Source organism: Aphelocoma coerulescens, chromosome 2 (genome assembly GCF_041296385.1).
Source record: "Aphelocoma coerulescens isolate FSJ_1873_10779 chromosome 2, UR_Acoe_1.0, whole genome shotgun sequence".
Classification (NCBI taxonomy): Eukaryota; Metazoa; Chordata; class Aves; order Passeriformes; family Corvidae; genus Aphelocoma; species Aphelocoma coerulescens.
The window spans coordinates 82,071,346-82,084,836 of NC_091015.1; the positions used below are offsets into that span (position 1 = coordinate 82,071,346).

General features: G+C 38.9%; 1 protein-coding gene across 2 annotated transcripts in view; it reads left to right on the forward strand.

Moving 5' to 3' along the window:
- Positions 1-13,491, forward strand: part of PIGN (phosphatidylinositol glycan anchor biosynthesis class N) — a 101,086-nt gene that overhangs the window by 46,430 nt on the left and 41,165 nt on the right. For both annotated transcript variants that reach the window (XM_069008292.1, XM_069008294.1), the window contains exon 13: positions 11,715-11,793. In XM_069008292.1, the coding sequence (XP_068864393.1) occupies positions 11,715-11,793 (79 nt within the window). The remainder of the gene's footprint in view (positions 1-11,714; positions 11,794-13,491) is intronic.

The following is a 13,491-nucleotide window of genomic DNA, read 5'->3' on the forward strand; positions in this document are numbered from 1 at the left end:
GCTCTTGGGACTTGTCAGTCCAGGTTTAATGTCAGGTTTGACCCCTGATCTGTACTAACCTATGGTTGGCCTTACCTGCTGCTGCAGCTGAGCACAGTTCTATGCTGTGTTTCTGCACTACTGTCTTTTCCTCCAGACACAAATAACTTCTTCCACCTTTGTTCATTTTCAGTTGTACAAAAGGAGCTATACCCTTTTTTTATCCTTCTGGTGCCTGAAATATGTAACTTGAAGCTCAGAAAGTGTGTGCTCCAGCACATAATGCTTTTTTCTTTCATAGTTTATTGGAGGTTAGTGAAGTTTAATTCATGTCTGAAGTGCTTTGGGATCATGAAGTTATGTAGAAAATTTTAAATGTTTTTTTTGTGATTATTATTATAGATTTTGTGTTATTTCTGCAACTTGTTGACCTGAAAATGGACAAAGATATCTCTGAGAACTGAATTTCTTAAATTACCTAAATTGAAGATGTAGCTGAATAAAGTCTGTATAATAGAAATGTAAATATGAGCTCCAGAAGAAATCTGAGTCTAGATCAGATTGAGACATTCTGGTTTTAGAGATGATGCAATTTCTAATGAATATGTAGTTTTCGGGGGGGGGGGGAGGGGAGTATATATTCACAAACAATGTGTTCTATAGAAATTGCAACTTAACAAAAACCTGAACTTAATTTTTTAGTCAGAAATAGCATTAAAAGGTTTGTTTTAGTATTCTGAGGGGAAAATCCTGTTTTCTAGTTTGATTTTCAGGTGTTTTCTTACTGAGTGAAAACTGTTCATGACCTTCAGCTGCAAGGACTCAAAAACTAGTGTCTGAGTTGTATGTTGAATATATTGCACCAAAAGCATTAAGCTAGATTACATATATATATATGGATAAAATAAGCCTATTTTTAAAGTGTTGGCAACAGAAGAAGAATGTTGAATTGATATAAAGCTTCCGATTTCTGCAGGGAATCTCATCCCTAGCAGAAATGTGGCTGGCACAGTAGAACAGAAATGAAGCAGGCCAGTAGATATGTGCCCTTTCCTACTTGGATCTAAATTGCATCTATCTGAAATCCACCTGTCAGGTGTATAATGATGAGAAGGAGGATGGAGCTGATCACTGTGTTATGTGATGGAAACTTCAGTAGTGTCTACTGAAGAGCCAGTCTTGAGGCAGGTTAGAGTTTAGATAGCTCTATCTATTAATAATGATGTGTCTGGCTGCCTGTAATGCCATTTTTGCTTTATCAAAGTGCTTTCATCAAGGAACAAATCTGGGTAAAAGTGTATCTTGAGGATACTTGTGAAACTGTTGAGAATACATTTCAGAAGCTCAGCTCCAAGTGTCTGATTCTGCAAGGCAAGGTGCACAGCCCGCTCCCAGGGGAGTGAAAGTGCAAGAGCAGAATAGTGTCCCTTGCTGATACTGAATACTTACCTGCAGTTCCAGTTGGATGTATGAAAGAAGTTACTATCTGAAATTTGTTTCCTTCCCACTTCCTTTCTCTTCCTACCTTTTCTTCTCAACTACAAAAGACATTATTTTCAGAATCCATTTGCTTAGCAAAATCAGAGGCTTTTCTTGCAATTCTGAGAAGTACAACGCTTTGACCTCTGTGTGTAAGAAAAGCAGGTGCCAAGATACCAGATGCTTTGAAGGAAGTGAGAGGACAAAGCTGAAGGCTGCTGACAGAGGAAAACTGATGTCCAGGATAGTGAACTATCTTTGCTTTCTGACCATTTGATGTACCTTAGGGCAACTGCCAAGCTGGCACAGCTCAAAGATGAGTGTGCCAAGGGGCCAGATGCTACTGTTGCAAAATCATTCCCCAAATTGGCATCTCTGGACTGTGGAAGTAATCCTACAAGAAGTATCAGAAGGACAGTGTAGTGCAGTGAGTAAATGGTGCATCAGTGTTGCCCTAAAAGCTGTGTAACCAATTAATGCAATTTGACTGTCTCAACAGGTACAAGAGATTTAAGATACTAAATTGCACAGAAGCACGGGAGTCCTTTTGCATAATCCTGGTGTACACAGTGCTTCCAGGGATGGCTGTGCTTCCAGCTGTTCAGGTTCTGGTGCCTCACAGTAAGATGGCAGGAGCAGTAGTTTAAGAACCAACACACAGAAATAAATCCAAGCGATGAACAGCTAAAGTATGATCAGTGCTTGCTTACCACTAGCTGTGCTTTTTTATTGAATGGCTTGAATTTTATATCAATAATGGTTGGGGGTTTTTTAGCAGGAAATAGAAACTTGACTTTAAATAAGATACTTGGGCTATCTTCTCATAGATGAAAAATCTCATACCACCTTATGCTGCATTTTCAAAGTAACCTAATTGTCTGAATACTACATATTAATCATCCCAAATACTTATTTTTGTGTGTATAATTGAGTTATAACTTGCGTATTTATATAGACAGTCACTGCATTTTTTATGTGCAGTGTACAGCTATTAAATAAAAATGTACTTCTCTCCATAAGAAAATGTAACTCTTCCTTTGCTCTACTCTCTAGTATGAATTGAGATATAACTCCCTTAAACATTTGTATGGATTTGGTGCAAGGAAGTATCAATCATGTAGAGACTGAGTCTTTCCACATAATTGCACATTATGTATTTTGTCAGCGATAGAAAAGGAAATAGAGTGTAGACTGTCTTTGAAGATTACAGAAACTTCAAAAAACTGCCATGTGCACAAATACCTCTTTTTTTCCTTTCTCTGATGACTGGAGATACAGCACTACATTGTTCCCTCTGTCTGATGGCCTTTCAAAACTTAAATAATAGATATTCCCACAAAATTGACATTTGGATCAAAGTGAAGCAAGTGATTTCTTTTCCACCACTGAGCGAGGCAGGGTTCCTTAAGATGTCAGTACATCCTTTGAAACATACTATTCTTGTTTTGTTTAAATAAATTACATTTATTGAAATAACTGGTAATATGTAAGATATTTGTGATACATGTGATAATGCTTGCAAGAGCAAACATTAAGAATTGAATACCAAGAGGAAAGGGTGAAAATATTGCAGTAGGGAAGGATAGTCTAGTAGTAATCATTCTCCCTGCACATTTGTTGGAACACTTTGTGTCTTCAGAGGACCTTTTATTTAGCAGAAGCAGTGATTTATCTGCAAAGAGATTTCAGCCCGTTTGTCCTGTGGTCAAGAATGAAGGACAGCAGCTTCTATCAATTCCAAGTGAACCCTGGAAAGGAAGCCAGCCTTTTCCTTTCTCTACTTTGTCCCTGTTGTGTTATCAGGTGTGAATCTATGCATAAGGCTGCTGCTGGGACCGCTGGTACAAGTAGGCCAGTGTGGGCACCTTGAGCCTGCTGGTGTTGGGAGGCAGACTGGCAGCCCTCTCCCCTCCACCCTTGGCTTTAAGAACCTGTGTATATACATGAAAAAGTAGAACTGAAGTGCTGTAGAGACAAAGTGCTCAAATGAAAAGAATGGCTTTGTATTAATTTTTACAAAAAGCCCTCCTGAATAAATAGTATAGGTATTATCTCTTTAGGGAGAAATCAATGCCTGTTCTTTGGCAAAAATGTCAGCTTCTCTCTCACTGAATGGGCCATGTCTGAAGCACTCTGCTGCTCAGGGAGGATGCAATCCTCTTAGAAGGCAGACATCCTGCTGGTCTTGAGTTTCAGAAGTGCACTCGGGAGCTTTTAGTGTGTACATGAAAAGCTAACTGGCAGCGGCTTCTGCGCAGGAGGACTGGATGTAATTGGATTTACTATCAAGTAGGAAGTAAGTAAGGTCTTTAGAAGGAGCTAAAAGGCTGGTGTATAAGATAAAGTATCACAAGATTAATGTATATTTCTCTATTTCCTTGTATTATAAATCCTTTTGGCCTTTTCTTGGAACTTCATGCAATAGGGGTGAGGGAGGGTGTACAGCAGGTGGTAGGAGGGGATGGACAGAGAATGCTCTGCTCCAGGGCATGAGGTAAGGGGCAGAGTACAGAGCTCTTTCTGGATATCAGTAATAAAGGCCCAATAACCAATAGCTTAATAAAATAGCTGTCTTAATATAAAACAAATGGAAGAATACAGATAGCAAGTAAATCATATGTCCCTTCAGATGCTGGGTACCCTGTGTTCATGGAGCATTGGATCAGTTTTCTGATGTTGTGACACAGATGCTGGCTGTGGGGAAGCTCCCTTGTTTTGGTCATTCAAGCTGCTATATTATTTTCTATTAAGAAATCAGCTCTGGCAATATTTTCTGTTGTCAATATGGAGGTTTACATGAGAACTTCTTGCAGCTCTTACATACACCAGGACAGGCAGGGAGTGTAATCCCTATTGCAGAGTGGGAACTGCCTGCAGGCTCCTCTGTTCTACCAGCTGACTGGGTTTGTCCCATGGCCAAGGTATTTGGGCACCACGGGCCTGGGCCTGCTGAGGGTAACTGCTATGTGGATCATTGACTCCTTGACGTACAATGGTCTCATGGTCAGGATCAGTACAGGTGGTCTCCCAGATGTGTTTTGGTGGCCATGGGGCCCTGCTAGTAGGTACTTGCCCAGCACAGCACAAACTGCCTGCTCTGGATGCAGCTGGTAGAAAAATGGTCACTGGGGTTTAGGATTGGCATGTAGGATTGTGGAACAGAAGAGGAGCTGTGGTATAACACTACATAGCTACAACACTGCGGGTACCTAGATCCAGCTCATTGTTATAAATCATACATAAGTCATTGATATAAATCATCATGTATCTTGGAGCGCTGAGGGCTCACTTGCAGCATTGGTAGGGTGTTATTTAGAGTCAGCACATATCCCTCCCCTGTAGTACTAAAATAGGAGAGACTTTAAAAATGGTGCCTTTCTTTTCCTTCAAGGATCTTCCACCTTCTCTGAAAAGCAGTTTCCCTTTCCAAGACTGCAGCATCATGTCCTGCTATGGCTTTCTGGACAAACCCCCAGCTCCTGGATGATCCCTGCATCCAGCTTCTCACTTCTGCTTTAAGGGGGCCAGAGGGACAATTTCAGAGTGTGGCCTCCTCCCTTCTGGCCTCTGGTTCTCTGAAGTCCTTGCCATAGTAGTTTACATGCAAAATATGCTGTGTGCAGCCCAGTTACCTTAATTGCTTCTCTGTTCAGTGAATTTGCAGCTGGCAGTTTAGTTGTCAGCTCCTTTTTCTCTCATCTTTGTTATCTAAAGGATTTACATAAATATCCTAAGGCACTCTGCAGTTGAATATGCTACATCAGGGATTCTGATTTGCGAATATTAAAGGCTGTTTTAATTCCTGAGACTTGACAGTCCAGGGTTAGAGCATTAGCACTCAGAGCATTTCCTGTGGGTTCACTGATGTCCTGCTGTCCTCCTCTGCATGTTTGTGAATCTGATGAATACAAAAGAATAGAGGTACCAATGGGCTTTTGCAATGTGTCAGAAAATATACTTTTTGCTACCTTTGGCCTGTGGAAGTGTGTGTGTCCTCCTTTCATTTCATTTCATTATGCATTAAAGAACAAAAACCTCAGAATTTAAAGGAGCCTCTTATTGACTTCCTTAGTCCTTTTCTATCTTTTTGAGTGCCAGCAGTGCTTTTTAATGCTTCTTAAAAGAAAAAGGAAAACTGAGTTGCAAAGATAGCTGACTACAACCGTACAACTAGACTACCTGACTAAAATTTTAAACACAATAGTCAGAAAATCCAGAAATACAAAAACCCACTTGAAATTTAGAACCTCCAAAACTGAAACTCCTGGCAGTGGAACAGCAGGAGCAAAGAGATTAGATTAAGTTGGGAGAGCGAATATTGTGGGTTCCAGGCTTTATGAAGCTGTAATAAACCCTTTAGTGTAGGTTTATGTACAGCACATTTTCTTATAAAAAGCACAACTTTAGCATACTAAAACTATGGCTGTAATTTTTAAAATCTGTAATCAACATGTATCTTCTAATTATGAAAATCATGTTTCTTAGGACTTGCCTCTTTTAGCAGCTTACCTGGAAATATTTTAGTAAACAAGTAAAATTAAGGCCATCTAAACAGATTAAGGATCACTGAGTTACTCACCAAATTGTTTAATCTGAAGCTTCACTCTTTGATCAAAACTAAAATGTATGCAAGGGATTGTCTCTGCATCTCATAGTATGTACTTTCAGTCTGTCTTTGGCAGATACTGTAAAATAGTTTTTTCTTCTGAAAAGCCACATCTAAAGAACTGGAATTGAACACATGTTGAAAATGGGAAAAAATTGGCTTCTGTCCATTAAAATTCATGTAAATAAGTAATTTGGTGAGGTCCATAGAACTGTAACAGCTTTCTTTTTCCTGATCATTGCCCCCAGTAACATCATATACTCTGTATTGCACGGCAAGTTCAACAGAAAGTAAATATCATGGTTCCAGACTTTGACTTTTGAAATATTTATTTGGTCAATTTTTCCACATTTTATTGAATGAACTCAAGACTTTGCATCCCTTGCCATCATTGTCTTTCTGATTGTTCTCTGCTACGGATGAGCTGGGAAAGTTTTCTCATATGCATTTCATTCAGCTCCTACAAGACTGTGCCCAGTACTTTGGAAAGAAACAAGAGAATGGCAAAGTTGGGTTCATTTGTGATTGCATTGTAATCAATGTTGAGTCTCTGCACTCATGGGTTGCTAACTGCAGCAAATTTGATGTAGAACAGAAATAAGTGTGCAATCATGTTTCTGCTACATGAATAATGTTGAATGCAAGATCTGTGTCTCTACTCTCCCATTACCCACCTGGTGCTTTCTCAGGCGCCATCTCTGTTGTGCACTGGGAATGTTTGAAGGTAGCTCTCAGGGGAGACTGACTGCATTTTTGAAGCCTGTTGCTGCACTGGCTCAGTTGCTTTTGAATAGCAGCCCCGCTAAAACGTCAGGCCAGTCTTATATCTGCACTTTCAAGATGACATTTTGCCAGCACTGAATCAAATTATTGCTTTGTGGATCAAAGCAGTGTAATAGTGGGTCCTGTAAGTACTATTTCAGCTGTTTGCTGAACTGCTGGAGTGGAAGCCATCTCTTCTCTGTAGTTTGGTGCTCTCACAGAGGGATGTGTGGCAACAGAGTGTGAACATGCTCAGCTGATTCTGTTGCTGGCAATTTTCTCCCATGGAGAGAGCAGAGAGGCACTGGCACCTGCCCCCAGCAGTGTCTGGATGGCAGAGGCCTTGGATGCTCTGCTTTATATGGTGTTCAGAAGAAGGTCACCTATCCAAAATCCTATCAGGCTTTATTGAAATGCTTGCTCCCATCATGGGGTTATCACAAGGGTCAAGGGATGTGTGTCCATCTCCTTTAGCTTTTTAGTTTTGCATCAACAGGAGGAGCTGGTGCTTTCCTCCCTATCTCCCAGATAGCCAGTATAAAAAGGTAGAAGACTGCTGTACAGCTACTTCTGATTTGTTGCTGGATAAGGGTCATAGGAATGTGATCACTGTCTTTTGCAAATCTTGCCACTCTCAAAGAGTTGTAGGATGCACAGTATTTTCTTTTTTTCTGATCAGGAGAGTGAAAAGGCAGTGATAGAGGGGTGTAGATGTGCATGAGCTGACATAGGTACATGGGGTTTGTGTGTATAGTGAAGCAGCTGAAATAAATTTGTTTTCATCTGACAGTGAGCTAGGTGAAGATCTCAGTCTTTCTCTTTGTACTTTTCATCTACAGGTCTGTGATCCTTCCTTGACTTTCATTATTAAATCTGCAGCAATTTAAGTGTTCAACTAAGACAGACATGAAGGGGTTACTTTCTGTAGTACAATTTTGGAAAATTTACTGTGCAATAAAATTACCATAAATCTTTACCCAAATAACCAGGCATAATAAAATTAACAAACTAGCCGTGGTGGATACAGGTATATTTGCAAGGCATCTCCTTCTGTTCTGAGATTTTTTATTTCATGGTTTGACTGCATCATGCTACCTATGCCGTTGGGGGTGGTAATTTCTGTAGTGTGATGATAAGACTCATTGGCCAAAGAGAGATCCCTTTGACATTGCTATGGTGAATGTTCTTCATCACAGCCTTGTTGTGAATTGCTGTCAAATAGCTTAGCTTATATGAAGCATGAATGATGTGCTGGAAAGATTAATTTTGTCAGGTATACCTATGACAAGGGTAACTCACATCTCAGAAGGGAGAGTTTACAAGCACTTGCATGATTAGCCCAATCATCTTGTTTCATAATTAATTATGTTTATTCATGGATGAAGCTCTGATTTCTGTCTGGAACCAGGAAGTTAATCTCTGCTAGCCATAATGAAAAATAAAGTTACTCTTCCAGAACCACCATCGTTTTCTGGGAAGAATGTAACCCTGTCTTTAGAATCCTGATGGTATTGTGCATGCGTGTGTGTTTATAATCTACGTGACCATGGAGTTCTTGCTTTTTTTTTTCTTTCGAGTTAAACCTCTGAGTACTACACTTTTCAGTGTGTATGTTTGGCAATACTTTTAAGGAAAGAAGGACAGAGTTGAGTCCTCTGACTGAATTCTCTTTGTGTGTGTCTCTTAATACAACAGGTATTTTTGTGTTATGGAAGAAGACCTCAGATTTTACTAGTCAACACTATTCACCTTGAATTTGTTAGAATTGGGTTTTGATGATGGATAGCTGGCAAGAGCATATACACATACACTGTCGTTTTCCTTCTAGAGTTCAGAATATTTCTAATGATGATCAGTAAATTCACTTCATTGCTATTAACATTACTTGTGTGGATGTATGTATTAAGTCACCTTGAGAATACATTGACATTTACTAGTGCCTCTGGGATGCTGTACAGTAAAACACAGGGAAATAAATCTTATCAGTTTATTATTTTCTAACACTGTCTTCTACTGGAGACCTTTAAAATAGTTTAAGTTAAAATCAAGTGCTGCTAAGAACAGTTCAAGTTTTAGCTTCTCAGATTTAAATTTTCCTTGTGGTTTTGTTTTTTGGTAAGTCTTGTAGATTTTATAGAACCACCATTTCTAAAGTCCATGGGTTTTTTTCATAGGCAACTTTCCGTATTTGTTCATGGCTCATCTTTGTCTCTATGCTTTCTGCTACATCTAGATTTCTTTTAAATCTCTCACTACTTTGTAAGCTTCAGGAAGTGAATCAGTGTCCTCAATGGATGATGAACTGCTTATGGTGAGCTAAGCCCATTCTTTAATTGAGGGATTATCAGCATATTTGGTAACCTTTTTAGACTGATATAAAATACAAAAATTCTTTAATCACTTCTTTGCTTTTTTGTTTAATACAGAGGTAAAAAATATCTTAAGATAATGATCACTCCTTGCATTTTCATAGTTATATATGAATAGTCCTTAGTTTCTGGTGAAATTCATAAATTTTACAAAAACAGTTGTTAGACAATTGTAAATTCAACCTCTTGGAAACTATATATATGGAAGGAAGGTAAAATGTGTGTTATAATATTAGCTTTTGAAAATTAACAATGCACCTGCCAATGGTAACCCCATTTGACAAAATAATTGCTTTCAGTGTTTGACTTACTCAAAATTTTACTGTTTGAAAACCCCTTTTATTCTGTTACACCATCCATGTACAGAGATCCTAGGTGCTGTCCTCTAAGAAGGAATAGGTGAAGACTATTGTTCATTAATCATATAATGATTCAGTGAGAATAAAAAGATAATAAGTGGGTTATAGCTGAATGACTAAAGATATTAAGTAAAATATAATTTTGGCTTGGAAGATTTTGCATTGAATATGACAAGGATATAATTCACAGCAAACAGTATGGGTAAAACAATAAAAATGAGACAGGGAACATAGGAACATCTTGAATGTGTTTAAGTCCTAAATAAAGCTTCTGAATATTTATTCCAGATTTTTTTTTAATCTTTACCTAAAAGCTAAGATATGTTTGGTTTTTTTTCCCCTCCTCCTATTAATCTCCACACATGGTGAAACTCCCACCTTGGGTGGGTATATTGCTCCCTTTCCTCTACCAAACAAGTTAGCAAAATTTGAGGGCCACTGATTTCATGGAGGTAGTGCTTGGGTCCAGTTTGCCTCCTTTAAGAATTGTTTCTAGTTGTAGCCCTCAGCCTGTGGAGATGTAAGGTTGGCTTCCAGAGGGACATGTTATGAAGGTGCAGAAAACAACCAACATTCACTTTGCTATTTTTCAAGTCTGGTTTCTAAAATCCTTTGTTTCCCCTCAAAGTTAAGGTGATCAAACTCTTACCAGGACCGTGTGATCATCTTTTTCTCCCTTTTTCCTTTTCCATGGGACCTCTTTCTTCCTACTTGTTTATAGGTATCATCCTTCAATTTTTTTCTACATTGAAAAAAGACTAACATTTTCTTCATACAGTTACTTACTCTTCTCAAAAGTAAGATTAGTTGTTGTTCCAATTATTCAGTGTTTTGGAAGATTCCTGCACAATACTACTGTGCTCTGAACTTAATGAAATAGCATCAAAATATACCAGGATGTTACCACTAATAAAAATTCAGGTTGTTCAGGCACAGAATACTTGGAATATATTTCATGGTTCAAAGGATGATACGTATGTATTGCTGATGTATCAACTGCTGTATCAGCCTATCAACTGGGTTGTAGGCAAAAGTGATTCATAGCTGTTTGGGAGCTGCAGGAATGAGCATTTCTATGCAGCAGCTGCATAAAATCAAGACCTGCTCCCGTGGTTCAGCTGAGTGACCACCCAGGCAACTGCTGCTGATTTAAATGGTGGGAGTGACCTGATTTGCTACTGCCTGAAGCATGAGTTTGGTGGTCTGCGTATGAGGCATGTAAAGGAGCAGGTGTGGTGGAGAGAGGCATGCAACTGGGCCATCTTGTGCTGTGGATGCTGAGAGCTGGTGCTGTGCCTCTGCTGTGTTGTGGAAGGTGTGAAGGAAAACTGCTGTGTGCATTCACTGGCTGCAGAAAGCTGTGACCCGTGGTGGTTTGCCTGTGGTGCCTAGAGCAACAGTGACTGTGTTGTGGCATATAACTTATGCAGGGTCAGCCGGGGATTCTCAGGCCTGCTGCTGTCCCTGAACTTGGGAAGAAAATGGTACAGGAGCAACAGGTCCTTCTCCCTTCATTTGATGGAGTTTGGTTGACTGGCTTATTTGTCCTTGTTACTACATTCTGTAAGGGAAGAATGGTAGCAATTGTTTAGGTTGATGATAAAATTCATTAAAATCAAAGAGATTTTTATCACTGACCTCAGTGTAGCCAGGTAACTGTGTTATCCCCTGCTCTGGGGACTCAGCTAATAGCTGCTTGTGTAACAGGAGACAAGGTCATACTTTCCAAAGAGAAGATTGTTAGGCACCATCTACTGTTAGTGTGGGACCTAAGCAAATCATCCAGTGCTATCTTATAAACTGCTTACAGCCATATTCAAATCAGTTAAATTGCTTAATTTTTATATGTGCCATGATTCTTGTCCAGACCAATGTTCAATAATAATGCACAAGGGAGATAATTTTCAGCAGATTAGATGGGATCAACTACATAAAAGAAATGTCTGTTACTGCAAAGATTTTGAGATAAGTTAAAAAGCAGCTGTGTTGACACGTGTGAAGATGAATGCAGAGGAATAGATTAGTCTCAATTACCCAATTGCTTCTAATGAAGTTCAGAATATTTTGGTTTCATTACAGACTAATTCTTCTAATTGCAAAGTTCTTCTTTTCATGAGCAGAAAAAATTAATCATTAATATCTCTTTATTTTGTTGTACAGACCTCTTTCTGATTCTGAACAGATCAACTTTTTAAAAAAAATAAGACTGTATATTCAGCAGCAGAAGTACGATGAAGCGGTAAGTCTGTTTTTGCTCTATGTAAATATTTTGTTTTCTTTAAATCAAAATGAACTGAGAAATAAAACTTTTTTCCTTCCTTATGATGCACCTCTCGTTGACTCAAAACCCCACTGTAAGTCTCCAAAATTGTGCATTTTGATACGAGTTATAATGAATAATACTGACCTACTGTATTTTTTTCTCATACTTCTTAAATTGTTTGTTGCCATTCTGTAATATAATGACACACAGTGTATGTTTTTATTTTCCACAGTAGAAAAGGGTAAATTGGGAGGTAAACTGAGGAATGTAGTTCATGTTCACACTTCTTAGACTGCTAGTTGCATAAAAAAAGTGTGGTATCTTGCTTCATCACAGATCCTGCTTTTTTTGTTCTTTTACCTGAACCAACTGTTCATGGTTTCACTTTCACATTTCAGTGTGTCAGACTGGGAACCATACATAGAATCATGCTTCTCAGTTCCAGTATTACCTTCCTAAGCACTTGCTAACACTCACTGTGTAACAGGGTACTCAGTGGGTGCAGGTTCACTGGTACTTGTATTCTGATGTTCACAGAAGGTATAATTTAGCTCTACAAATTCTAAGAAGTCTTTCATTTTAACCGTTTTTTTTCAATTTAATAGGTTTTGTTTGGTCATTGACTTCTGTATTAAAAAGTACATGAAAATATTGAATATGTAAGATTATATTTAACCTGCCAGATGCATGGAAGAATTCCATTATGTGTTAGGGTTCAGTTCTTTTTTCCTAATATGATTCTTAGGGTAATAAATTACTATTTTATGCACAGGACAGCTAAATCTATTTTATTCTTATGCCTTTTTACTTGCTTTGTTGTAAAGTGGAAATAGTTCAGCTTAAATAAATGGATCTATTTTGCTGTGGGAGAAAGTTTTCTTTTTTGTTTCCTAATACTTCTACTTGGCTGTCACGTTTACTTTTAGGAGACATTTTATACATTTCAGGAGTAGAACCTGCAATTTTGTCTTGTTGGTTATATGTAAATCTTACTCCTTGTTTGTTGGAGTGCTCCAGGGGTTTAAGTTCAGTCTTTGATCACTCCCACATCAGACTTGTGCCAGTGCCCTGGTTGTCCTCAGCATCCTGTATTGCAATGCAGAAAGATTGTTCCATTCCCAGAAATTGGGGTGTGGATGATTCTTTGCCTGAACCCTGCAGCTCTTTGTATTGCAAATATGCACTCATAATTGTATAGAATAGATGTCATTTGGGGTGAGTTTGCCCACTGGCAGACTTGTGATCTCTTCAGTAGTTGCCGTGCCTTTTTCCGTGTCATTTTTGAATCCCAACCGGGTACCTGCACATATAAAAAACCTTCATTGTGTATGTTCAGCTGCTTCTTGTACTCTTCCAAATCACACAGATGAGCTTCCCATCTTTGGGTAAATCACAGGGGTCAGCACACCCAAATGACACTCACGGTGGGAAAACCCATGGTCTTTATCATGGTGTCTCCCTAGTGGAGGCATTGAGTGAGGGGACCGGTGGTTAGACTGGTGACATGGGTTAGCATAGCTACGGAAGTGATTTTCTTGCCAAGAGGTGCTTACAGCTTCCTCCATGACCTGACAGAACCTATCAACTGGCTAATTTGAATATTGACAATTTTTTAAGCCACTTAAAAATTTTGGCACGCCTCTGTGGTCCACATTTAAGAATGAACAAACCCTG